This window comes from Manacus vitellinus, unplaced genomic scaffold (assembly GCF_001715985.3).
Source record: "Manacus vitellinus isolate BGI_N305 unplaced genomic scaffold, ASM171598v3 scaffold_9_pilon, whole genome shotgun sequence".
Taxonomy (NCBI): Eukaryota; Metazoa; Chordata; class Aves; order Passeriformes; family Pipridae; genus Manacus; species Manacus vitellinus.
The window spans coordinates 9369275-9397240 of NW_021940917.1; the positions used below are offsets into that span (position 1 = coordinate 9369275).

A 27966-nucleotide genomic window follows, 5' to 3' on the forward strand; every position below is an offset into this window, starting at 1 on the left:
CTCTCCATGAATATGGTGCCCCCATAGCTTTAAAAATTCCAGTACTGGTGCAGTACAAAACAAGCCATATCTCCATCAACTGTAAGCAGTGAGCGAAGCAAGTATTAATCCATCTCTTTATGCCAGTGGTAAATTTGGCCCTTACAGGTTTTAAAATATGCCCTAGCAACAGATAGGATTTGAAAAATTAGCTGCCAAGTGCATTTTTATCTGAAGATCACATCTGGACTAATTCAGCACATCCTTTTAAGATTGCTGACAATTATTTTGTCTTTTCCCTTGAGTGGAGTTGCATTTCCTTGATACCTGGGCTTTGCCAGAAGGTCCTAAAGAGTAGGTTAATATTGTTGTTGTGAGGCATTAAGAAAAGAATGCAATGTTGTCTCCATATGGGTACTAAACAGGGTGCAACTTTATTTACAGTGTAAAGTGCATCACATGGAAGTTGTTTAAAACACACAACAAGCAGTGACATAAATGACAATACAGTACTGGGTAGGGAGGGGAAAGTATTCCAGCAAGTATCAAAACATCATCAATAACACTAATATAACAGCCTCTAGTTTCAGCTACTCTGTCCTAACACCACATCTCCTTATGAAACTTGTTGACTGGGTTGATCTCGGGACTCCATGTACTAGTCACTATTGTGAAACTGGGGTGCTAAAAGCCATCCTGCAGCCCTAACTCTCCAACAATGTCCTGCCACCTCTAAGCTCTCTCCTCACCACTGCTGTTCTGCTCTGGAGATGACCAGGGCAGAGTCAGGGGACATACCAGAGAAACACACTGGAAAAGAGACAAAACCATGAGAATGACATATAAATAAAGATCTGCTTTTCTCACTTGTACACTCTTTCCCTTGAGAAGTCCTGTGTGGCTCACTGCAGCTTCCCTTCATCTGCTGTTAAGGCGGCAAGGAGTTTAAGGAACAAAGTGCCTACAAATGGTGGTGATTATGGGTTGAAATGCGGACATTACTTACTGAACACTAACTTCAGTTGAAGCTGTAAACATCGGTGGCTGTGGAGCTGGGAGACAGAAGATTTTTGCTACGTGCTAGCAGAGTCCACTAGAAAAAGAAGGTTGTAGGAGCTAAAAACACAACTCTTCAGCTGGTTGCAGCTCCCACTGAGAAGGAATCTACATTCACATTAATCTGATCCCCTAATGACTCCTATTCTTTCCTCTCTGTTTTTCTTTTAATTGGCTGAAAGCTCTTACTGGCTCACAAATTCACTTGTTTGTTTCTTCCCCATTTCTGGTGTTGGGCTAACAGCCATCAGTTATGTGTCAGTATTTACTAGAGCCCTGTTACTGTGAGCTCATTTTGGCGTAGTATCACTTTCCTGTATACAAGTTCATGCATAAAAGGAAGGTACATCTATAAAGGGGGGAGGAGTGGGGCAGTTGTGCACACTCTTATTCGGGGGGGGGGGGGGTAACTAAGCAGGAATGCTACAGAAGGTGAAATTTATTTCTCCTTTTTCTTTCCCAATGCTGACTGTAAGTTACACTTTTCTATTATTACTGGGAAAAATGGAGCTCCTGATGAATGACTCTCAGGTTCTGACTCTTAATGACTTCTTTCATAGATCAGACTTTTTGCTAACTGACAACAATTACCAAACATGTGACTTTGAAAAATGCATGTGATTTCTGCCTTGTAATTCCACCACCCTACTTAATCACAGGTAAATCTTAGCATCTCAGTTCAACAGAGCATGACTTAATGATGGCATTCAGGTGTGTGCTATCTTCAGATGCAATGGGATCAACAGTCTGAGAATAAGAAATCTGACAGCATGTGTGCTCTCAGTATTTCTCAGCCAGCTGAGCATTTGTGTGTACTCAAGAGAGGCCTTTTCCAGTTTTCTGAGGGTTCTGCATAACAAAAATACAGCCTTTTGGCAAGGAAATAGTGAAGTTTCACCTGTAAATGCAACTGGTGCCTTCTCCCTCCATCTTAAGGGCAGTCGAACTTTGGGACCCAAACCCCAGGTATTATTAAATCATTCACCTGGCAGATAGCTGCTAGATATGTACTTCATTACACAGGAAAGGGATGGTGGTTACAAGCCAGTGGTGAATCCCATGGCAAATGGAAAGTGCAAGTTTCAGTGGTCCACCTGCTTCCCACTGCTGGATCCTAGATTTTCCAGCTTTAGAGCTACACCTGAACTGCCTGTAGGCCAAAAAGCTTCAAAGGCTCTTGTTGGCTAGGCTTGGTCCATCTTTTGCTGAATGACATGATATTCTCTTGTCTCTTTTACATTTTACCAAAACATCTCAGGTAAAATTCATGCCGATGCCTCCCATTAAATAACTCTCCAACTAAGCTGATGTCACACAAAATACTTTACAAAATCTTCTTCTTACGCTCACCGGAAACTGTGGTTACAATATAGACTTCATCACATGTAGTTATAATTTATATCAACTTAACTTCAGAAACAGGCCCAATGACAGTTTGGTGGCTCAGTTAGCCCTGTGTAACACTTCTTTACTGTTGAGTTGCTGGACAGTAGTATGCTTTGGCAGCTGGTAAACAGAATTGCCACATTCCGTTTAATCATAGTTGGCAGTATAAGACAGTTTAATTAGCTCACTGTATGTAAGAAATGGGAGGGACTTCACTTTACACAACCCTTCAGTGGACTGTAGGAATCTTTACATTTGTATGTGTATGTGTGTATGATGTCTGTGTAGCAGCATATATTTGATAATACTTTTGTAAATGAAAAATACAGAGGAGTTCTTTAAAAATTCAAAGGTATTGTAAAAACGTATCACAAAATAAAATACAAAACAAGGGAGATGGGGGTGGGGAAGGGAAGCAATGGACTTGATTTACAATGCATTAGATTCCAATGGTGCCTAGCCTGAAGAAAGATATCTGAATGTAGAACTGCTGCTCTGATGTTAAAAGGGATAGAATCCAGCCTTCCGTTTCCTGCATCAAAAAACCCAAACAAAATAAAATCAGTGCTGTACTGAACATACCAAACGAGATGATCAGTGAGGCACAAGAGGATGGTGTCTTAACTTATATCGGGGATTTGAGTGTCACAGCTTATTGAAAGGGGAAGAGACTGGGCATGGGAAACAGAGATATCTGACATTTAATTTAAGTCATGGCTCATCACAGGGTGGTTTAGAGCTAATCTTGTCCTGGATGCTGATAAAAGCTTTTAGCCCTTTTAGCTTTCCCTTACAAATCATACCTTGTTAACTTGCAACAGCAAATCTTTGCTCTCATGGCATTTACTCCTGTTCTGCCTGTATGGTTTTTGAGTCCTCAGAATGCTATCATACCCCATGAAGAGCCACAAGCAGATGAGGCCAAAGTTTAACAAATTATGAAACACATCTCAGTGCTTGTTTCTGTCCTAATTCCCTTCACTCATCTAGCTCTGTTTGGGAAACTTCCTCTCAGACAGCTCTTGAAGGGACAAGCTGCTAGACTGCAAACCTGCAGGACTAACGACCCTTCTTCTCTCAGACTTCACAATACTGCACAGAGCTATGGACTTGGACAAAAAACCCCAACAAAATGACAAAACAAGAAGAATCCAGTCTGGTAATAGCCTGAGCCTTTGCTTTGCCTCAGAAATAAAATCCATTATTTTCGGCTGCTATATCCACTGGATATGGGCTTCTCTGCTTCATGTCCTAAATGGAAATACTATTAAACTTCAGATGTGTACCTTTCAGTCTAAAGCTGGATACTATTTGTTGGCAATACATTTAAGTTGCTTCACTAAGGCATATATAATCACAGCTGACAAATGAAAACTATTCATTTTGGACAATACAGTTACTCAAGCAAGCATCTCTTCTATAGCTTTAAGATAAACTGCATATCAGAGAGATAGGGAGGAACATCTGTCACTATCTGTCCAGAAAGAAGACTAGAAAAACATTACAATGTCACAGGCTTCGTCTGTCTCCTGGAGCAAAATATTAATATTCATCTGGTTCTTATTTAGCTCTCCAGAATAATGACCAATGTGCTCAGCAGCAGCCTGTGTGAGTTGAAGTATAAGCATTTTTGCTTGCACATGTTTCATGGCCTTAGCCCTGCCAGGTGATTAGAACTGGGACTTGCCTCAGGGGCACAGAGCTGTACTCTTTAGATGATTACATCACTAAACACTGGGTATAAGAAGACCTACTATTTATAACATCTGTTTGCATGACCCTAGTCCTAAACATGGACCCAGCTGAGGCACATACAGCTCAAAATGAACATTAGTAAACAGTAGGCCACCAAAATTTCCTGAAGAACGTTCTGTATTACATTTCAAAAACCCACTTACATTTATACTATGAAAAATCAGTCTCAACATTGTAGGTGTGCCTGTCTGCTTACAAGTAAACCTTTCTGGAAGGTTAGCAATTATTTTGCAGAGTACTTTCTAAGGTCTTTCCAGACTGCCCATAAATCATGAGCCATCTAAAGGTCACTGATTCACAGGATCTAGAGATGCTCAACATTAATAGCACATTCTTCATACTTAGAGTTCAGTAGGGTGTGATTCAGCCTACCTATGGGATAGTGCTCAGCAACACTTACCTAGAGCAGTCATGTCCGGTCCATGATGGGGGACAATAGCACCGATTTGGTCGTATGCACTTCCCACCATTTAAGCAAGGCAACTGGCAAACAGCTGCATACAAATACACACACACAAAGTTGCATTAATGAGCACTGAAAATCCATCTGACATTATTCTGTTAAGAATGGACTGCTCTCAAAACTGCAACATTAAACATTGGCTGTCAGTCTGTTGTGAAAGATGTTTTGCTCTGGAAAGGGCAGCCTTAGAAGAACACCTTTGCTGAATGTGATTTCACTACTTCCACTACTTTTCCTATCTGCTGGAGTGCATGACTTGGATGAAACAGACAGTGTATAATTTTACATTGGCTTAAAAATTCTGTTATTTTTGCTGCAAATTAAAGCAAAAAAAAAAGAATGCAAGTGGAAGCAGGAGGAGGGACTACAAGAGTCTGAAGATGAACAGGAGAATTTCTAGGAATAAAATGTCTTTTTTGAAAGGAATGTGACAGCTAAACAGCTGCCAGGGCAAGCAGATACTAGACATGGTAAAGAAGTATAGAAATAGACGGAATAAGTAGAAGAAGCTAAAGGTCAGAAAGTCTTTTGCAGATCACAGCACACAAGGAGTAAGACTTCACAAAATGGCACCTGCATGGAGACAAGGAAAGGAAGCAGAGAATGACAGTAAGTTCCTGAAAGACACTGGATAGCCCGAAGAGGTGATATTAGGTATTACAAGGCACTTGAATTAGAGACCAAACACTAGTCTGCCCTACAGGTCGTGCTGACCCAGCAGTGAAATGTCTGCACATGCTTTTGTGTGACAGTCAAACCCAAGGATACCAAGTAACCAAACAAAAGTCAAAGCTTCAAGTCTTCCTATCAATTTTGAGACTGAAAGATAAAGAAGCACACAATTTACAGAATAGATTTGGAGACTCACTTAACGAGGTCCTTCAAATGCAGTTTTTGTCTTGCACAAAAACTGAAAGAATTTTAAGCCAATAATGGCATATGTAGAGGACAATCCTAAAGATACCAGTGAGGACAAACGCAGGGTAATATTTTTGCTAGGAATATGCATCAGAAAACACTGATTAATACGGAATTACAGGAAATGGAAATGAGTAATCACAGGAATGCAAAAGGAGATAGAAATACAATACTCTAATTTCTCTGGGCCAAACAAGAACAGCGGTAGGAGGTTATAGAGATAGATCATGCCTATGCAGTTAAGTGCACCAAGCATGTCATGTTGAAAATTACTTCTGATTCTGGAATGAAGCATAGGATTGAAACATCTTTAGCTCTCATTTTATGCACATAATTATTCCTGTGAGACCATCAGTTAATCAAAATATTTCTCTGTTATGGCAAAATGTCAATACCAGTAGCTAAACCACGAATTGATTTAAAAATGTCATAAGCAGTGGTTATGAGCTTTTATGAATGGGCCTTGACGCAGATGCAGTTGTTCATTACAATTTTTCCTTCCGCTGCTGAAAAACAAGTCGAGCCTGAAGAGATCTGAATTGGTGACCCAAAAGCTAAGAAGCCATCTATCCTCCTTAAGCACCTATTATAGCTGCAAAGCTTGTGAAATATGAGAGGAAATGATGCATTATGTTCTAGGAAAAAGTCCCTTCAAAAGACAGTAGTTCAGAGTTAAAATGTTCACTTTGGAACTTTAATTTGCTGAAGGATAGTCGTGTTTGCAGTGCATCACACAGCTTATCCACCAGACTCACTGTTCTTACCCGTTAAACAAATAATACAAACATTCATTAACAGGCATTAATTCCTCCTCCAGCTCACCCTATCAGCCACTTCAAAGTCTTGCAGGAAAGCAAAACTAGGCTTTCATGTTAAGTCTCTGCTAAAAATCAGTTAAAGTGCACCTGGACGATAAAAATACAGTGAAGAAAATGTAAAATAATTTTTTGAGAAGAGCTAATATTTACTGGTGTTTTAGATTTAGTAACGATTGAAAGACATTTCAGTGATCACTCAGTTGCTGAATTTTATGTCTGTTTTCACAGGCACAAGTGTTTCAAAAACTGACACTTGTTCAGTCTTGATATGGAACCACATTTTCCAAACTTGAGTTCAAATATTATCCATAATTGCAGTCAGCCTCATCTCACACAAGCTGACTTGCTAGGGCACAAATCTGGACCCTAGAATCACTCCTCTCGCTACCCTTCACTATTTCGGTGTGTTCCATGCCCTTCAGACTTGGTTTAGATGCAAGGAAGATCTTTAGTAAAATGCAGCACACGTTAAATTTGTTCAGAGAACTTAGATGATACCTAAAGTAAAGTACCTAGGTACCAAGTACCCATTAAACTGAACCACCCTCAAATCCTTGCTTTGCTGTGCTCTATTCCCTGGATCAGTACTCAGGCAATAAGTGGGAATCCACCAAACCAGACAGCTATGTGGTGAAAAACCTCTGTAGTATCTGCAGCTTGTCTGTGAGTTTAATGGTGACCTGTATGTGCTGAAGATGAAAATGAAATTCAAATACATTTTGGAATGGACAGTCTAGTTTTATTCTTTTTCTTGGAAATCCTCTGCTGTCTGCACTGCTTGTGAATGCTATTTGTCCTTTTTGGAAGCAAGATTTTCTGAGCATTTTAAAGAATCATCAGGGACTTCCTAGAAAGTAGTTTACAGCTGGGGACAGCAAATCCTCCAGGAATGTTATTGCAGGCCTGGGTTTTCCTGTAAGAAGCTTGGGAGTTCTGTAAGTCCTTAGTGAACTGTGCTAATTATTGCTAGTAGAGTTACAAAAAGCAAAAAAAAAACACGGTAAAAAGTTTTACCCATATGGCAGCGTGATCCAGTCCATCCAAGGGGGCAGTCACACTGGTAAGGGGCCACACAGCGACCTCCATTGAGACATGGCAGAATACATATTGCTAAGGAGAAGAGACAGAATTACCTCCCATGAAAATAAAGAACAAAGTGTTCGAGAAAACAACTTATGTTTAGAGACTGTACTACCCCTCAAAGTGTTTGCATGCAGTATCAGTAGAGTTGAGCACGATCTACCCACAAGGCAGAAGTAAATATGTCTGGCATGGCAACCAGATATGAGAAAGAGTAATGACAAAGAAATGGACAGAGTGGGGAAATTGCTAGAGTCCTTCAGATGCTTCTAGGCTCTGTGTTCACAGGAAATGAGCCAGGGCTGTTTGCTTGTTTCTCTCTTGTAATATCCATAGACATTGCCCACTTCTGTGATGGTGGCAAACAAAATCAGTTAGGATTCTCTGGGCTCCCACAATGTAATATCCAAAACAAGTTAATCTATGCCTTGCCCACAGAAAAGCACTTGGTCTGGGCCAGTGAAAATGTGCTGAGACAGGTGACACCACAAGATCCCCAGGGAAAGATGGCTTTGACATAAGGCATTTTGGGTGAAACAGGCTATAGCTGGAAGCTCCAGGGAAAAAACAAAGTATATACCAAGCAGCTGATGGCCTCTGGACTGAGCACCAATCAAGCTATGCTGCTCCTGTGAGCACATCTGCAAAACTGTTCAATGTGTTTATGATTTAAGTACCTTCACAAAACTATCATCTCCAATACCCTAAATGAATGAAGTACTTGTGTGAAAATGCTCTACTAAGAGCAAGAGTTGAGCTGGGTCTCAAATTTGGATCCTTGAGTGGCACTTTCAGTAGAGTTTTATACTGGGAGGGTGGGTGGGAGCTGCAGAGCACTGATGCAGAGTTCTTCCTCTTCTGCTGCACAGCAGAGGACCAGCTGAGCAGATGCAGTCAGCCCGGACAAGAAAATAATAGCGAACTCCCATGGAGCTCACAGGACTAACCTGTATCACCGAGACATACTTGTATGAGTTATTAAACTAGTAGTGCTCTGTGTATTTTTTTAGAGTGGTCAGGACTCTCTCAGGAAGATTAATCTATCTTGTTTTCTGTGAAATTTACTGTGAATTACAAGATGACTGAATTCTGTCAGAACTCACTGTGGCCTTGTCCTAAGAGATCAGTGCTCAAAATCCCTTTGACTTCCAGAACTCAACACCAAAGACTAAACCTATCTTATCTGTTCACTGGTACACCTTGCTTGACAAGCAATGCTGCAAAATTGAGGTGGCACTAACCAGTTGTAGGAATTCTCTTCCCTTCTCTTAATTGCCCATGCCAAAGTAAAAACTAGAAGAGAGCTAGCACCTGTACCTGCATGAAGTGTGATGTTGGTTAATCAGCTGTCAAGGTCTGAGTTGGGACAACAGATCAAAATAACTGGGACAAAAAAATTGCCCTCTAGTCCTGGAGAATGCTTCAAGCATCACTACTGATGGTAAGCTAATAAACTCAATTGTGGGATACCAAACACAGTTTTGTCAGACAAGTCTCAATCCTCTTCTGCTGAAACTGAAACATGCAGGGCTGAGCTTGCATGTGTGGCTATGGTGATACTGACAGACAACACAGGCACAGAAAAAGAGGGGCTGTGTGAATGCACCACATAGCTGGAGTTTCTGTAACTGTAGAAAGACAAAACTTGGTGAACATCTTCTCCTCATTCTGTATCTACCTGTATCATATCATACCTGTATTTTGTGCCATGTGGAACTGACACTGCCACAGAGAAGACTTGAAAACTTCAGAGGCAGATTCAGAGGACCATTTTAAGATGTGATACATCTTAAATCCTTGAACCACATTCTTCTCCAAGAACTACACGAGAATCTGCACATGTTTTTGTAGGTCTCCATGTATACTCAGAGTCAGGGACAGTGACACCAACCCTGCTGCAGATGTTCTTAGATATGCTAAAGCTTTATGTCAGGGTCATACCAAATACTACACACAGTAAGGGTACTTTCCCTTTTTATCCACAGAGACCCATACCTTACTATATGTACAGCAATAAGGCTTCTAATGCAGCAGCTATGCCAACACGAAAGGGCTAAACCTCCCAAATTCCTTGTGCTAAGACCACCATGAAGAAAATGGGAAACATGGCTCAAACTGGTATTCCCAATGTCACTCAGGGAATCTTTGACAGAGCTAAGTCAGATTTTACTCTTTTAGCCAGAACAGATCCACTTCTCTAACCATGACATGAAAAGCCAGCCCAGAATTTGTAGGGTACAGGTACACAGACCAGGAAGGACAGTGTGGAAAAGGGGACATGTTGCATTATTTGAACATTAATGATCAGATTCAGAATCACAGACTGATAGAAAAAGAAGCCAAGAGAGTAATGCAGCAATCAGTAGAACACTCACATCTCTTTCATTCTTGTCCCTGTTCCCCAAAACTATCATGTATTGCTACTAAAAACAGACTTTGGAAAACTGAAGCAATCTGTTCTTCAACCATAGTGAAAGAGCACCCACAAACAAAATCACATCAATTAAAAAAGTGCTTATTTTGGTTTGGAGATGTCAAGGGATGGAAGCAAGCCACCAGTTTCTCTTTCTTTCATTTGTCAAGGAGAATATAGTAATGATTTTTCCGGTTTCGGCTCTTACGCCTTTATTTTTTTCCAGCTGGTTCACTGCACTGAATTCACTTGTCTTACCTACAACATCCTTAAAATTACACTTAGGGATGATATACGTACGCTCCTCACAGAGACGACCCATCCAGCCATCTGGGCACGAGCAGGCGTTTGGTCGCTCACAGACGCCACCATTCTGACACGGGAACCGGCAGACAGCTGAAAACAATACAATTTCATCACAAACGCAACACGGTGAATTAGAAGCTTAGTCATTCAGCATCTTGCACAGATCTTTGCAGTTGTAAAGCTTAGAGCAGAGCAAAACAAGTGCATTTGCATTTCCCAAAGAAGCATTATTTGATTTTGATTTCAAGGGCTACTTCTGTCTCTGTGTGTCTGATTAGGTACTGTAAGCCAGAGTGTGGGGACCACTGAGACAATCAAAAATTGTCCAAGACAAGAATGCAAACGTAGATGTTTTTAGCAAAATTGGGTGAATTACTTAGACAATGTTTCAAGGCTGATGCTACGCTTTATCTGCTTTCCCCACTAATCTTTGTAAAACAAGAAAAATATCCTATCTCATAAAAAACTATTACCCTCCTCTCCCCTCCCCCCATGCCTTCTAATTTAACTCTAGAATAGAATCACGCTTTCTTCTGACTTTGGTATGAAACACCAAGATAATGCTATCTGGCATAATATAAGGCTTGTTGAAAGTAAAATTAAACACTGTAGCAGAACAAGCAATTTTTATTGCACTATCATCCAGCATAATGAGAAGTGAACAAAACGGGTGCAGCAGTGGCACAGTAAGTGTTTAATGCTGGAACCCGAAGTGTGACTGCTTGGCTTGCATGCCTATTAATAAGCACATGATCATAAAAGTGAGGAATCTGGGGTGGACTGGATGGAACAGACTTTGGACTTCATCATCTTTTCTATAACATTTCACCGTATCTTGGCTCACATATCCAGGGAAACCAGGACTACTTTACAAAATCAGGTGACAAGCTATGTACAAACATGTTAGACATAAAGATCATTGGAGGAAGTACAATCCTTTTTGTGCTGGTGTACATACTATGAAGATCAAAAACTGTGGCTTCAAGATGATGCTACAGAACAAATAAGTAATCAGACTGACATCTAATTAGTGGTAGTTATGAGCACAGAGTAATCTCAGGAAACTCAATCTGAACTGCTAATTGCATCATATCTTTAATTAGTTACTAGGTGAGCAAAATATGCATTTAGGCTTTGAGTGTTTCAGATCACGTTCAGTATTAGTATTAAATACAGACAGTGGATTAGCACACTGAAACACTGTTCAGATCTGAAATTCACACTGGAAAGAATGCAAATCTTCCCCTCATAGAGCCAAACTTGAGTTACTCTTGGACCTAAGCCATGCCAAGCTACAAGCTACATCTTGGATTTTGTTGAAATGAGGCCAAAGCTCTGCCATTTTACTTTTCAATCTCAAGAGCCTTCCCATCAAGTGTCAGCTGATAATGAGAATGGGAAGAGACCTTGGGCTCTGGTAGGTTAGCAGAAGTTGCAATATCTTAACGGTGATTTTGAAAATTTTTGTTGTAAAAATATCTATTACTACACAGACAGCTTGTCGCTGGGTGTTGACTAAAGCAGAATAATGTGCCAAACAGATTTCTTTTGTGCAATGAAACACCACTTAAAGCTTTGTGTGATCCACACCACTTAAACAATATCCCATGAATGTATAAAGGGTTATGAGATAAAAGATTTGTGTAGAAATTATATCCCACAATAAATGCAAAGCCCAGGAAAAACGGTCTCTAAAATGTATTTTCTCTCTCTGTCAATGGAGAAGATGCAAATATTCCAAGAGTTACAGAAACTGCTGTACAGAAATTTTTATGAATTACAGAAACTCCATGCCACTGCGCAATCCAGGATCTCAGGCAGAGATAGGCTATTCCTGGATTTCTGCTGAGGTCCTGGTTGTGAAACTGAATGAGACAGTATCATCCCTAGGTGTGCACTTGTTATACATCAATTAAGGCAAGCAGAGACTATTTGTCTGGACTATTTGTCTGTAGCTGTGGGGATTATTCTTAACTCGACAGACAAGACTAGAGAAAGGCACAGGACCGGAAGTTAAGCTGGGATCTCATTATCTTTTTTTTGGCCATTGTAAAAGCAAGCAGGGCAAATGCAGTCCTGATGTACTGTGGAGAGAATAGGAACCATGAATTGTGACTTCAGTTACTGGCAGTAGATCTCACATCCATGGTATCAATCTTTTGAGATCTCCTTGTAAGTCCATGCCTGTGAGTTATCTTCACAGGACACAGAAGCATTGCACTGCTGCAAGACAAACATGGGTAAGAATGGGGAAAAAAGTTCTCTTATCTGTTCTCAGCTTTGCCAAAAAGATTCCCTGCAAGTTAACAATTTCCTCCAGGCCTCAGCTTCCCTCTCATAATGCTCTTGTTTGCTGATGGGGTATGAACTTTTTGGTTGGCAGCTCCACACTGACCACTCCTGGTCAGCAAGATGTTTGCAGAGGGCAAACAGACAAGACAGATTCTAGAGCACTTCAGAAAGAAAAAACTGGAGTCAGGTAAGCTGTGTGCATCTGTGCAGCCTGCTGAGTCCTGCAGGTATTTACAATCAGGAGATCCAGGCTAATACTTCCACCCCTGAAACTCAGATCAGAATCTGGCCTGCAACCTCTAACCAGTGGTGATTCAGGCAAGTGCAGCTGTGGTGAGAGCCTTTCCAAAGAAGTTAACGAAGTCTGCTTTTAATTATAATATTTATGTTAACTAACCTGTTCAACCAGGACAGAACATTCCAAGCAGGCTCAGGACACATTAATAATCAACTCATACAGCCATAAACAAGAAATGCAGCATGAGTCATTACAAAGAGCGCTTTCATGTTGCTTCTGATGTAGACCACAAAGGCTTGGGTCCTGTAGGACTTTTGTTAGGCAAATCACTCACATGAACTAAAAAGCAGTTGAAAGATTATTTTGCCATGTGTCATGAAAATGCAGGACAGTCCTCTCAGAAACACTTTTAGTTCTTTTTAGTTCCCCCCTTTAGTTCTTTTTAGTTCCCCTTTCAGGTGAAAAGAGGGGGCAAATTGTTATTCCCCTCCCTTAATACACAGGTTATTCTGCTTTGTTTTCCACCCTCATCTTCTATCCACCTCATCACTTTGTTTGAAATAATTTTCCCTAATACATATTTCTCTGAACAGCCCAAGTAGACTTCACGCTACTGCAAACAGGACAATGCTTTGCAGATCAGCCCTTCTTGGTTGTTGATACCCACTGTCAAGAACCTCTCTTAGCACAAAATTACATTCCTTGGCATAACGTAGGTGGGTTCTGTGTAACTAATAAATATTAAATAAAAACAAAAAGTAATGCTGGCGATAATAAAGGGGCAGTTGAAGAATCTGAAGTGCCACAATCTTAAAGAGATAATATCCAAATAATTTTGCTAGTGAATTCTATCTTAGGCAGAGTAGCAGAGATCCCTTGAATTCTGTAGCCATCACAGTTTAGAAAGAAATTAAGACATACTTTTCAAACTTGACAAACTTTTAAAAAATGGCCTGGTGCTTTGAGAATGTAAATTTCTAACAGGACTTTTGGATACCTCATGACATCTGAAATAACTCTAGTGTTTTTACTGTAGATCTTCTCTACTTGGCTACTCAGTGGGTGATTCTTAATGGCAATGGCAAGCCCTGTTTACAAAAACAAGAGAAAACAGTTTTCCAGGAGCAGCTTCTCGATTCCTGAAATGTTCAGGAGTTACAAGCCCACTTCTTTGGCTCTGGGTCTCCTCAAAATGGTCTACTGATCAGTGATTTTTAGGCATAATCAGATACAGAATTTTAACAGAGTGCCTGCTTTCATAGGAGTAGGGCAACTCAATTAGCTTAGGTCTTAGCATTCATAACATTTTGCTGTCAGAATTTGTACAAAAAAAAAGAAACTGACGAGGGGTTCTTGATTAGTCAGGCTTAGCACAGTATAGAATCCTCCACCTCCAAAGGGCTTCTGACCTAAACAGAAAATCACTGAGGGAGGAAGAATTGTTGCTTCTATTTTGACATGGGGAGCTGAGACTTGCAGGAGGAGATACAAAACTGACAACTCGGATAATGGCTCCACTGTTCCCAGGTGAGGGTTCTGGAACCTTTTCTCTTCTGTGTGAGTTCTCAAGCCTAGAGAATGGGGCTTCTTGTGACTGGCTACTGATGTGTCCTAAGGTTTTTTGCTTTCTAAACAAAATACCTAAAGGTCAGTTTGCCATATGGTGGCTGTTCCCCAAAAAGACTCCATGGTGGAGCTAACTCATCAGCAGAAGGCTAGTCAAGCTTCTGATTTGGATATGGTAGATGGCAATATCTCTTCCACCAATGCCCTATAAGCCCGGAACCCTTTTGCTACACCTTCTCCATGGTTTTAAGTTAGTATTTGAATACGCTTATATCTATTTTTAAGTGTTGCGTTTATTGTCTCATATGTTTTGTGTTTGTTTCCCCCATTTTGTGTTCAAAACTTTTTATTTATTTGAATCTTCTGTACTGAAGAGTTAATTCTGTAACTTAAACAAGTGAATGTTTTAGCTCAATAGACCAAAAGATTACATATACCTGCTGGTATGTCAAGGGTAGACAGGCTAGACATTGTTTTTGGTATTTTGTTAAACTCATGGATTTTCTATCAGTACTTAGTGTGTATTATTTAGTGAGCTGTATCAATCTGTCTTCGTTTTATTGCAAATCAATTTTTAGAGCTGTCACACTTTAGTGAGGGACTAAGCACCCATTTGTTCTATTTTGTTTTCTGCAGTGCTTGATTTTTGACTGTGGAAAAACTGACTGGCAGCGCTTATCTGAAACAGCTCAGCTTGTCAAAAAGATGGCTGATTCTGTCATTTTCTTACAAATGATGACAGTATAAAAGATCCTCCCTCTGTGATACAATACTGTAGTGAAAGAAACTATAAGATTACCATGGACTAAGAGCAAAACTGTAGAAGCCCTCTCTCACTTGGAAATAAAGCAACAACCTGGACTTTAAATGCCCCGAGTGAAACTATGACTGCACTGAAACTAGCAAAAATTTCAATCTGATTTTTATTGCAGCTAAGCTCTGTGCTTACGGAAAGTTAAAATATGCTTCTATTCATTAAAAAAGGCTTACCTTTGCAGGTAGGTGGTGTTGTCCATGTTCCATTTTCTAAGCAAATGCTCCGCAGGGGCCCCTCCAGCATGTACCCACTGTAGCATGAATAGGTGATCATGTCTCCATACTGATAGAAGCTACCACGAATCAGAGCATTCTCTATGTGAGTTGGGGGACCGCAAGATATCTCTAAACAAAAGAAATAATCCACAGGTAGGTGAGCTGCAATGCCTACATGATACAGTTTCTAAACCTGGACACAATGCTGTCCAGGGCAGGAGCCAGAGACACACCTGTGATGATAAATCAGTAAAAGGGTGTCCAGGGACCTGGACAAACTCGAGAAGTGGGCCCATGACAACCCCATGAAGTTCAACAAGTCCAAGTGCAAAGCACTGCACGTGCTTTCCCTCACAGACCGAGAGAAGAAGTCATCAAGGGCAGTCTTGTGGAGAAGGACTTTGGGGTTCTCATGGATGAGAAGTTGGACATGAGCCAGCAGTGTGCACTTGCAGCCCAGAAAGCCAATTGTATCCCAGGCTGCATGACTAGAGGAGTGGCCAGCAGATCAAGGGAGGTGATTATCTCACTCTACTCTGGCCTTGTGAGACCCCATCTGGAGCAGAGTCCAGGTCTGGGGTCCTCAGCATAAGAAAGACATTGACTTCTTAGAGCGGGTCCAGAGGAGGGCCAAGAAGATGATGAGAGGGATGGACCATCTCTCCTATGAGGACAGGCTGAGGGTGCTGGGGTTATTCAGCATGGCTAAGAGAAGGCTTCAGAGAGACCTCATTGCAGCCTTCCTGTATCTTAAGGAATCATAAAAATCGAGGGAGAGGGACTTTCTGCAAATGCAGATAGATATGGGACAAGGGGCAACGCTTTAAAACTGAAAGAGGGCAGGTTTACATTAGATGTTAGGAAGAAATTATTTACTCAGAGGGTTGTGAAGCACTGCAACAAGTTGCCCTGAGAAGCTCTGGATGCCTCACCCCTGAAAGTGTTGAAGGCCAGGTTGCATGGGGCCCTGAGCAACCTGATCTAGTGAACAGCACCCTCGCTCACGGCAGGGGAGTTGGAACTAGATGATCATTAAGGTCCCTTCCAACACAGACCATTCTATGATTCCACAAATCTAAACAATATTGCCTGCAAGAAGCCAAAAGACTTTCAGACGTGCTTGCAAAAGGACACGATGTCTTCTGTCAGTATCAGTAAATAAAATAAAAGGCAGCACCTTCGCTACAACTCTTGTCTCGTCACTCATAATCTCCCAGGAATCATTCTTAGGATATTTATGGTATCCAACAACAAATCCTAGCTCCAGGGCTTGCAAAAGGTAAATTGAGAAGAAATTTACAGAAGGGCCTAGTAGATAGTAGGATGAATGCTCTTGGGGCACCAACCCACACAGATGTAGTCTGGATCCTTTTAAAGAAATAACTCTGTTGCAAAGAAAGAAAACATAACTCTTCCATAGAGCTTCTTAGGTAATCTTTATGTGCCTGGATCTCTCAGAGTGACTCATCTCTCAATAGGGCAATGGTAGACAAAAGCTTTTTCCAGAATGCCTGCATCTGGGTGGAGAGCTCTCCTGACAGGTCTGTGTTGCCAAGCTCCTGTGTGATACAGCTGTGGTCACAAACTCTCTGGAAAGTACCAACCCCTGCGGAACTGCATGTCTTGTACTTACTTTCACACTTAGCTGTTGCTGGAGTCCAGGTCTCATCAGCATTACAGGTGATCACAGACTGCCCTTTCAGCTGGTAGCCTTCCCTGCACCTGATGGATACATTCTGACCAACATAAAAATCCACCTCGGACAGAAGGGCATTCTCTGGGATTATGAAAGGCACAGGACAAGGGTTTGCTGTTCAAAGAAAGGGTGTGAGGGAAAAGGAGAAGGGAAGAAAAAGGGATGGAAGGAAGAGAACACTTCAGAACAGTTTCTGTGGATTTCAAAACCAAATCATATGAAAAGCAATAGAAATAGAAGGTGTTCCCTTTGTTCCTCTGCAAAAATGGGATGCACACCAACTAATCTCCCAATTTAGGCCCAACCTATTTTTTAAACTACAAGAATAAATGCTGCTCATGGCTGGTCCAGAACAAAATTACACTGCATTTCCACAAAGATCTGTGAAAGTTGCTTTGATTTACTGTCAGTTTAAAGGAAGAGTAGCCTGTAATGCTTACAAATGAAGACCCCTTTTCCATTACAAAGTGAACACATACGTTTACAGAGAGGTAAGGGATTACTCCATCTTCCATCTCTTGTGCACTCTGCTGCAGATTCTCCTTCCAAGCTGTATCCCCTCTCACAGAGATATGTTACTGTACTGCCAACTGTATTGTTTTCATAAATTGCCTTCCCGTTCATCAAGGAAACTGGAACTTTACATCTGGTCTCTGCAAAGACAGAGGTCTCATTAATTCAGCTTGACATTAGACCCGGATTTCCAACAATTCCTAAATTAGTCATACAATATGTTTAAAGCAGCCACAGACTAATAAGTCATGAAGAACATTAAGGGAGAGTTCAGTAGCCCAGGGAAGGAAATGCAGCCAAGCCAGAGAAGGAGCTCCTCCCAGTAATGGTGAAAAGCCGCAGCCTTATGTTTTTTCAGGTCAGTAAAATGTGTCAGTGATGGGGAAGAGAGGACACATTTATGACTTCATACAGGGTCAGTAGGGCAGAACATGTAAAATGTTCTTTCTTGATACTGACAGATAATCCAGAAACCCTACATTACAGAGTAGTTTCTAGAAACATAATCCCTGGATCATATGTTATGCATGAATAAGGGAGGAGCTGTTGCTTATCCCAGATCGGAATGCGCAAGGACATGAAACCGAACAGTTACCTTCACACAATGGCAAGGGTTTGCTCCAGCTCCCATTTGCAAGACATGTGATATTCTGGGGCCCAACAAGATGGTATCCGGAGTTGCACACGAAGGTTACATTACTTCTGTATGTGCTTCCTGTAGAAATGGCCTCTGCTTTTTCTATGGAAGGATGCAGCCCACAAGTAATTTCTAGGAGAGAAGAAAACTTTTGGGGTTTATACACACAATGAAGGCTATTCTGTCTGTCAGTTACACACTGTCTGACAGCTCTGTTCGCACACTGAATTGATGGAAAGGCAGGAAGCAAGAAGCTGTGAACTATTATGTGGAGAAGGGTTATACAATGCCTTCCCTGTTCTTTCTCCTGGGGTTCACATTGCAGACATATGAGAATGTGCCCAAATGTATCTGAAGGTGTTGCAAGCTCTGAGGTGTTCAATCCAACAGAGCTATGTGGAATATTTCTGAGTAGGCCAGATGCTGCATTTGCGGTCTCCTTTGCTCCCCTACAGTAGAAGATCATCTCAAGATGTGCTTAAGAAAAATGACATTAGTTAAGAAGGATCTTGACCCCTTGTCCCACACTGTGGAGACCAGGCAAATTCATCAAAGGTGAGAGAGAAGAATGCAAGGGATAGGACTATGATACCACCTTGAGAAGATGGAAAATCATTTATTTGTAAAGACTATAACTGGCATTTTATTTATAAGCTGTATGAAATAAGTAATAAATCCTTCTTTCCTTGCTCCCACAATTAGCCATCTTCTATTGCACAGTGAGCCAAGATTTGATCCTATGGAGCACAGTCGTGGTCTTCAGAAGTGGTCAGAATATATTAGCTTTGGCATGGCAGGGACAAGCATGATGTCCAAGGCTCCGCAGAATACTCCCACTCTACTGACCTGAGCACGACCCTATGCCATTTTAATGTGCCAGAAGGAGCTTCCTTCAGATCAGTGAGGAGCTGCCAATGATAACTTCTCTGCTGGCTTTTCTCCTGGCTCCTCCTTTTACAGCCCCCCCCCTGCTGCAGGGGAAGACAGAGGAAGACAGCCAAAGCACTCTTAAATTTCCTGGACATCATGTTGCGCTGCTTGCTACTTACGGATGCATATAGGGGCAGAAGGGTTCCACTTTTTGTCAACATGGCAAATCCTTCGGCTCGGTCCCTGTAGCTCAAAGCCAGGGTCACAGCTGTAAAAAACTTCACTGCCAAACAGGAACTCCTCTCCCTGAACAGATCCATTTTCTATCATGTCTGGGGGTCCACATGATACTCCTGTAATGTAAGCAATACTTTCCAATCAAACATAACATACATGGCCTGTCTTGTTCACAGCTTCTCCACAGGTTTTACTCTGAGAAATAGGGAAAGAGCACAGCAGTTGTCTGGTCATTGCCAGATATTTGATACTGAGTGGCAGAATAGAATCGTGCTTGGTGTTTCCAGTTCTTGCTGAACAGAAAATCTATTGTGGCTGTGCTGGCAGGAAGCCTCAAGGAACTGTTGCCACTTTCAGCCAACAGCTGAAGTCCATATAAACATTTACGTAGAAACTCCTATTTTGGCACTGCAGCCAGTGACATCTCACAGAAGTGAAGTACCTTTGAGAATTAATAGAGTTACACTTGAGGATGCTAAGTACCTGTGACTGCTGGCAACTAATGTGTTCAGAGGCCCTCAGTGACCCCAAAAATCATGACCTCAAGCATCAAAACTATTTGAACCTGGAAGCTGTCTGCAGAGCAGACAGCAGGAGCAAGGCAGAAAGGTGATTTCCTTCACACTACTACCTGCACATACCAGTAATTCTGCAACTCTTCCAGGTTGTTAACAGTGGTACTTACCACAAATTTTTAGGTAAATGCAGACAGCATGAGTTATAAAGCAAAACGTGCATTAGTGTTTTCTGTTGTGTAATATCACCCTTGACCAACATTAAGTGATAAGACTCAGGTGGAACGTACTTCTGCACACCGGCACTGTGCCACTCCAAAGCTTGTCTTCCTGGCAAGTCCGTTCTGCATCACCCTGTGAAAGAAAAGAAAACGCTCAAAGAACAGCTTTACTTAGTTAACTCTCTTCTCCCATCAAATTTAGTATCCAGCAAGGTGAGGAGGTTTTCTCTTCACATGTAGCCCATGTAAAGAGAAAGTTAAATGCTACAGCTCAAGTCTACTTGGGTAGAACTTCCTGCAAAGTGATTCTAAATCAAACTTTTGTAGGACCAGTTAGTTTTCTTGTCCTTCTTCCTGAAGTATCATCTTTATTTGTCAGTTTTACCATTCTTGTTCCCAGGCATGTGGCATGATGACAAATTTTCTCCTTCCAGTAGTCACAGGAAATCTAACTAGCAATTTTTTCAACAACAGTACAAGCTCATGTTTTATAAATGTGATGTGATGATTTGAACACATCCCAAGCGCTCATTTGTTAAATTTGCCTATAAATGACATTATTTCTGTTGTTGTAAGACTACTGTTGTATGATATCACACCCAATGGATTTTGCTTCACAAAGGAAAAAACAGAACTTCTCTTAAACAGCAGGGAGACAGATTGACACTAGATGGCGAAACTGGAATAGAAAACTTGGAAGAACTTGCTACTGTATGAAAGTACAGGCTTATTACCTCCAAAAATTACTTGAAACAGCAACTCTACCTTTCTGTCCAAATACCAACACCTCCATCCCTAGGGATATTGCATATTTGGCAAGATAATGAAAAATAAATGCATTGTTAGCTAAGCATTCTCCAAATTCTTCATATTCTTATACCAAGTGACTGAGTGAATTAACTTCTCAGTGAATTCATATGCATGAAGTTCTCAATTTATTACTGGTGTTATGATAGTACAAAGGAAGCAATATCTTGCATTCTGCTTGGTGCTCACAAAACCAGTGTTAAGACCCAGCCTCTGTCCTAAGAACACCTCACCACCTCATGACTGCCATCACCTGGGGATGGTGGAGGTCATGCTCAGCATTTCTAAATTCACTGCAGCTTTTGAAAACACACCTGAGGCAGCTCTGAACTCGCTAGCCTGACTCCTGATACCAGGAAAGCAGTGCTCCTCCAGAGCTCAGGTAGGGATAAAAGCCATAATAAAAACACTGGAAAGAACTTTGATTCATTCTCCATCAGGGAATAAAGCTGCCATTAAAAAAATTGGAATCTCTTTGATATATCACTTTAATACTATCTAGCAATGTCATAGAACTGAGGGCAGTGGAGTTTATCAGGAGCTTTAAGTCTGAAAGGCACAATGCAGCAGACATAATGCTTATGAGATTATGAAATGGAAGGAAGAATGCAATCTCACTCTGTCCCGAGAACCAGGTAAATGGAGCAATACATGAGAAATTAACTCTTCCATCACTTATGGTCACAAGCATGTATAATGCTGTATTTGCAGAGGGCTTCCTTTAAAAAAAAAAAGCCCAACACTGAAAGATATCTGCTGGACATGTATCCCTGAATAGGATTCTTATATTTGCTTCAATTATACTCTTAAGTCATTCAAGACCATTCCAGTCATACCAGGAGCATTCCACTGGCAATAACAAAACCAGCAGATATCCAGCTTCTGTGCCAGTTAAGGGAATGCATCAATGAGGACCAGACAGTCCACAGCCATCATACAGGAACTGAAAATGACAACTACAGGTTTAAAGTGCTGGAGATTTGAGCTTACTTACCTGTAATTCATAGCCAGAGTCACATTTATAAAGAGACACATCTTTGTAATTGTATTTAGTGCCAACCACGAATCCATGCTCTGGAGACTCTGGGGTTCCACAGGACACAGGAATGCAGATATCATCAGAAAATGGTGGCACCCACATACCAGTCTCCTGAAAAATGAATGTAATGAGAATTGTAAAGGCCCCACTTTATATGCTTAAGTCATATATAAATGAAAATGAAAAATTATAGTAGAAGCATCCAATTGCCTTGGGTTACAGATGCGGTTGATGTAATTCTATCTATGAAATTCTTAATAAAACTCAGTAATTTAAGTAACACTTTTAAGATGTCAACATAGACTGGATCTTAACCTTGGCAGGAATGCTTAGCTTAAGACTTAAAAGACAGAAGGAACAAAAAGTAAAATGCGAAAAAGCAGCTTGGAAAAGCAAGTTCATTTGTACAAGGTCACCTAATTGCTCAGGGAACACATTAGGAGAAAGAAAACTACATCCGCCTGATTTCAAGTTTTGTATTTCTCTCTTGGCTGAACGTCTAACACCACGACTAAGTGCTTCAGCTACCTTCCCCGACTTGCTAAGGGAAGTCTGATACCTAAATAAATACTTCTCAAAGATACCTAATCCTACTTCCAGAGATGTTTGAAACAAACAGATCTTCCCCAAAATAAGGGGAAAACCTTTCCTTGTGAAGTGCTTACTCTGCAAAAACACGCATGCTTAGCTTTTCTCATTTAAGCATACTTACTGACTTTAAAAGTCTATTTACATGCTTAAGACAAAGTTGTCTGCAACTAATGTAACAAGAGATTAACAGTGGAACTGATGAGGATGCTTGTTCTTTAGCATACAGAGGATTCAAGTTTCTACAGGTGTGCAGTGGATTCAAATGTGTGTTGCCTGGTAGTCTGAACAAAAAGTGCTCTGTATACAATCCTCAAAATACATTAGAAATCTTGGATGTAATTTTTTAAAATCGCAGACATGATTTAATGCCTGAAATGTGATAACACAAATGCTTTACAAGAGGACAGCATTAGCTTTTGATAGAAGAAGAAATCATTAATTTCTAGTTTTGAGGGTCTATACATAGAAAACTAATAATTGTTCTTACTGGGTAACAAGTAAGCATATTATATTTTACAGGATACGCTTTGAATTTTTTTGTTGTGTCCAATTAAAGGCCAAAAGGTTACAATGCTATAAGAAGGACTCCTAATTCAATAATGCCATCAAAATAAAACAGTGCTAAAAAACCTATACCTTGCATGTAGATGTGCTTGCTCCCACCAGAACATAGCCTTCTACACATGACAAAGTGATGCTTGTGTTCACAGTGAAGTTGTTCCCAAGTACCATCACATTAGTGATATTTCCTGGGAGGGGACACTTCCTGGGCCAACAGGAAATACTTTGAGGAGACCACTGTCCATCTTCCTGGCAAATGCATACATCCACCTCTGTCACCATTGTGTAGCCTTCCAGGCATCTGCAACACAGCATGAAGACTTGACCACAGAGACACAGCTAGGAATGAGCTAACCCATAAATTAGAAAGTCAGGACAGTAATTTTTCAGCATTAGTTGTTAATAAGCATACCTTGAGATTTCTCTATTATTTCAAGGTAAGCCTGTAAGGACCATGTCTGTACTGGGTTCATTCTGTTGCAAGAGCTGGAGACTTTAGACTTCACCTCCGGTTGCTTCATGCTGCTGCAGCATCACAACGGAAAGTGAGCCTGTGGCTTTAGTGCTTGAAGGGTACTGAATGCCTTAGTACAGCTCCTACACTGCCCCTCCTTTTGCATGGAGAGTCTTTGGTGAGCTAAACAGTATGTGGGAACACCATGTAATTCTAAAGATGATCTCACTTTTTTCCAAGAACAAACCAAGCCTCAGGCCATTTATTTAGACATTTAAGGCTGATTTGTTCTATTCCACATGGTGTTTTACCAAGAGCTATCACAAGTGGGTTCACTTGTAGAATGGCAGTGACAAGTAACCCATTCACCTTGTCAAAGCTTCATAGAAATAACTGATACTGTTAAATTCATCCACTTGCCATCTCCTAGTTCTGTCCCATTCCATTATTTGCTTTTTCTGTCAGAAAACCATCTTTCTTCTGATAAGGCATTCCTCCTGTTGGAGGAAAGAGCTCTGCAGCATACACACTTCAGGACATTAACCAAAAAACCCTCACTCTTGTATCTGACAAAGGACTGCTGACAGCAGTATCTGACTTGCTGACAGCACAGTGTTGCAGCACAGAAAATGGGACAAGAGAGAGATGAGCCCATATGTATTACAACAGGCACCTGAAACAGATGGAAAGCATGAATACAGTGCCAAAAGGGGAGAAAAATTGCATACCCTGCTGGCTGTTGCTGTTACCTGCTAACAAAACCTGTATGTTGAGACCAGTGTTTCAGAGGAGAAGATGAGGAAAGCAAATGGGAAATTAAAGTCAGTGGAGAAGTGCAGCTCAACAGGCTGAAATACCTTTCTGGAGTTTTCACAAGTCATCCAAATAATATTTCATAGAGTGCATGGGAACATGAGATTTGTCAATCTGAGCATGTGAAAACTGGCACTAACTGAGGATACATTAACCTTTCATCTTCATTCCTTCAGCGACTTTTTATGAAAACAGAATAGCAGCATCATCCTTACCTGTACTGGACCTTACTCCCATAGGTGTAAGTGTTCCCAAGAATCTCTGCATTTGGGACAGGTGGTGGTGGGCCACAACTTAACAGCTCACAGCTTGGGTATGGCTTCTTCCATACACCAGTCTCCACACAAGTCAGTTCCGGACTCCCCTTCATGATAAAACCTGTCAAGCAGGTATAGATGATGGTGTTCTCATCTTCAGAGCTGCTCCCGTTGATAAATGTGTTGGGGATGACGGGTGGAGAGCCGCAGGAAATCTGCCCACAGCGAGGAAACCCAGAACTCCACTTGCCAGGTGCCTCACAGGTGACTTCTGAAGGCCCCAGCAGTTTGAAGCCCTCCAGGCATTGAAACTGAGCACTTATCCCACAGCTGAAATCTGTACCAAGAACGACCCCATTCTGAATCTGTGGTGTAGGACACAGGCAGGGTAGGCAAGATGGAAGGCTCCCACTCCAGGAACCATTGGACAGACATTGCCGTAAAGGATTGCCATGCAGCTCATAACTGGGGAAGCACACATACTGGACAAATTGCCCATAGGTAAAGCCTGAGCCATTCAGAAAGCCATGGGAGATGTCTTCAGGGGGTCCACAAATAACCGGTTCACAATGTGGAGCTTCTGAATTCCAAGTACCATCACTCTGGCAGGTAAGTGTAGACACTCCTTGCAGGCTATATCCTTCATTGCAGCGATAGTGCACTTCTTTCTTAAAGCTAAAATCTGAGCCAATAGTTCTTCCATTGGGAAGAGGTGGGAGCATGGGGCAGGTTACAGCTCTGCAAACTGGAGTGATTCCACTCCAGCTTCCATTTGCAAGGCAGACTCTACTCCTGTCCCCATCTAACAGGAAACCTTCATTGCAGCTATACTCTGTGTGTTTCTGGAATGTGTACTCCTCTCCAGTCACCTGACCATTTTCCAAAACTGGCAGTGGGCTGCAGGAAACAGGAATGCAGATCGGTTCATTGCCATCCCATTTCTGGTTCTCTTGGCATCTCCTCTCTGTGGGGCCATTTAACTGGTAACCAGGATCACACTCATAGTAGACAACACTACCATATGTGTAGTTTCCCCCTCTTATCTTCCCGTTCATGAGCTGGGCGGGTGAATTGCACGTGATTGCTTTGCAGTAAGGAGCAGTGTTACTCCACTGCCGACTTGGCAAACACAGTCGTGTGTCAGAGCCAATGAGTGTGAATCCTGGCCTACAGCTGTATTGCACGGCACTGCCGAGCGTGTTCTCAGTGACATGTAAAAAACCATTCTCTGGGGGTGACAACAAGGTGCACTCTATTGAAACACAGGCGGGGGCAGTACCGTTCCAAGCCCCATCTTCTTGGCAAGCTAGAACAGGGTTTCCTAGCAGCTCGTAGCCAGAGTAACATGTGTATAAAATGACAGTTCCAAATAAGAAAGTGGTGAGCTGCATTGCACTGTCCTCCTTCAAGGAACTTCGGAAGTCTTTCAAATTGTCGGCCAACAACGTAAGAGAAAGGGAGGGACTCTCTGTGACACCCTCCTGGTCAGAACGTCTTTCCCCATGTTTCAGTTGCACGTACTCCCCAAAGTCAATGTGAGGAGGCAGGCCACAGTCTGTTGGAAGGCAGGCTGGTGTGGAGCTAGACCAGCCCGATTCTTCACAAGTCTGCATGGCAAGGCCAGACAGCTGGAAGCCTGGCACACAGCTGTAAATGACCATGGCCCCGTAGCTATAATCTGCACCCTCCACAAAACCATTCTCAATGGGCTGAGGGGGTTGGCAATTTATGGCTTTGCAAGAAGGAACCTCTGTACTCCACTCTCCTGTTTCTAGGCACCTCAGCGTTTCCTCCCCTTGGAGCTGGAAACCTCTGTCACAGAAATACCTAACCGTCTGCCCGTAATGGAAGTTTGTGAATGAATATTTGCCATTGAGGATCTTCTTAGGCCTTGGGCATTGAATAGGTTTGCAAACTGGCCTTCCTCCAAGCCACTGTCCATCTTCTCCGCAGAGGACAGTTGTGTTCCCTAGCAATTCAAAGCCTGGTTTACATGTATAGAGGGCTGTGCTTAGGAAGGTGAGGCCCTGCACATCAACTATGCCGTTCTGAATTTCTTCTGGCTGGGGGCACTCCACAGGAATACATTCTGGCAAAGGCAAGCTCCATGAGCCATCAGCCTGGCATCTGATGGTGGACTCACCCTTCAGTAAAAACCCATCCACACAGATGTATTTCACAGTGCTACCAAAATGAAGGGATGAAGTCAAGGGGTCACCAAAGGGGATATAGGGAGGTGCAGAACACTGTACAACCTTGCAGAAGGGGAAGGAATCATTCCACTGCTGGGAGGGCAAGCATTTTAGTACAGAGGAGCCATGCAAAACATAACCTTCCTTGCAGGAGAACTGTACAACACCAACTTGGTAGGTCACTTCCCTCAAGACCAGCTGATTTTCTGTCAAGGGTGGTTCTGGACATTTTGTTGGCACACACTTGGGGCTTCGCTTTTTGCTCCATTTCCCAGACTTCTGACATGTCCAGGAAACATCTCCAATCAGCTCATAGCCTTCATCACAGAAAAACTCCACTTTGGAGCCCATATCAAAAGTTTCTCCCTTGGAGTAGCCATGCTGGATGGGTGGTGGTTTTCCACAGCTGAGGGGAGCACAGTAAGGAGGTGACTCACTGTACCACTGCCGATTTGCTTGGCAGATAAACACTGAGCTCCCAACCATCTGGTAACCAGACTCACACTGATAATTTGCCTGATTCTCAAAGAAGTGTCCAGTTGTTTCCTGTAAAACAGACAAGACAGGGACACATCTGAAATGAAGATATACGATTAGGGCAAATCAGGAGACTGATTTAATTTCTTGTGTTCTCCTGGTCTAGCTTCTAGCTGAATCCTTGGCAGCCGTAAAGGATGTCTGAAAAGGAATGAAGGCAAATAACTGACAAAGAATGTCTCACCTCAAATGATGCACTCTGCTGTCAGGAAATCTGAGAGCACTACCAGAAGAAAACAGAAAATTCAAGGCTTAAAAAGCAAAAGCTAGAAAATAATTCCCCTGCTTTCTCCCTTCCTGACCCATGAAGCCAAAAAATGCGTGGACAGGAAGATGGAAAAGAAATGGGTCAGGAGAAGCTGCCATGAAATGGCCTATTGTTGTCATGATTCTTTAGCTTACAGCTGTACCTAAGGTTGGAGCCCTCAACTGTACAGCTACAAGGAGATGTTTATAAATGCCATACACGCAGGTGCAGGGCCTTGAGCAGGCAACTGAGAAGCACCTCAAAGATGCAGGCTGAGCTCTGACTGAGGTATTAAAAAATGTCTCTAATTGTAAAAAAATATATGAAGGAGTGATCCTACATAAGGAAGACAAAACAGAATGATATGCATTAATTAGAGGACATATCTCTGTGAGAGTCTGAACAGAAATTGTTGCTATGACTACTGGGAACCCACATAGGAACTGGGATGCCAATTGCTCCCCTTCCAACTTTTAG

The 27966-nt window shown here is 41.8% G+C and overlaps 1 protein-coding gene across 1 annotated transcript in view; it reads right to left on the bottom strand.

Moving 5' to 3' along the window:
* Window positions 1–392: 392 nt before the first annotated feature.
* The window catches only part of SVEP1 (sushi, von Willebrand factor type A, EGF and pentraxin domain containing 1), a 165879-nt gene continuing 138305 nt past the window's right edge, over window positions 393–27966 (bottom strand). Inside the window, exons 39-51 of the mRNA XM_029965446.1 lie at window positions 24472–27251; window positions 23065–23290; window positions 21793–21948; window positions 20061–20124; window positions 19198–19371; window positions 18107–18280; window positions 17478–17651; window positions 16936–17112; window positions 15261–15431; window positions 10169–10264; window positions 7390–7485; window positions 4577–4670; window positions 393–2953 (exon numbers count right to left, since the gene is read on the bottom strand). Of these exons, the coding sequence (XP_029821306.1) occupies window positions 2923–2953; window positions 4577–4670; window positions 7390–7485; window positions 10169–10264; window positions 15261–15431; window positions 16936–17112; window positions 17478–17651; window positions 18107–18280; window positions 19198–19371; window positions 20061–20124; window positions 21793–21948; window positions 23065–23290; window positions 24472–27251 (4413 nt within the window). The 3' untranslated portion in view covers window positions 393–2922. The remainder of the gene's footprint in view (window positions 2954–4576; window positions 4671–7389; window positions 7486–10168; window positions 10265–15260; window positions 15432–16935; window positions 17113–17477; window positions 17652–18106; window positions 18281–19197; window positions 19372–20060; window positions 20125–21792; window positions 21949–23064; window positions 23291–24471; window positions 27252–27966) is intronic.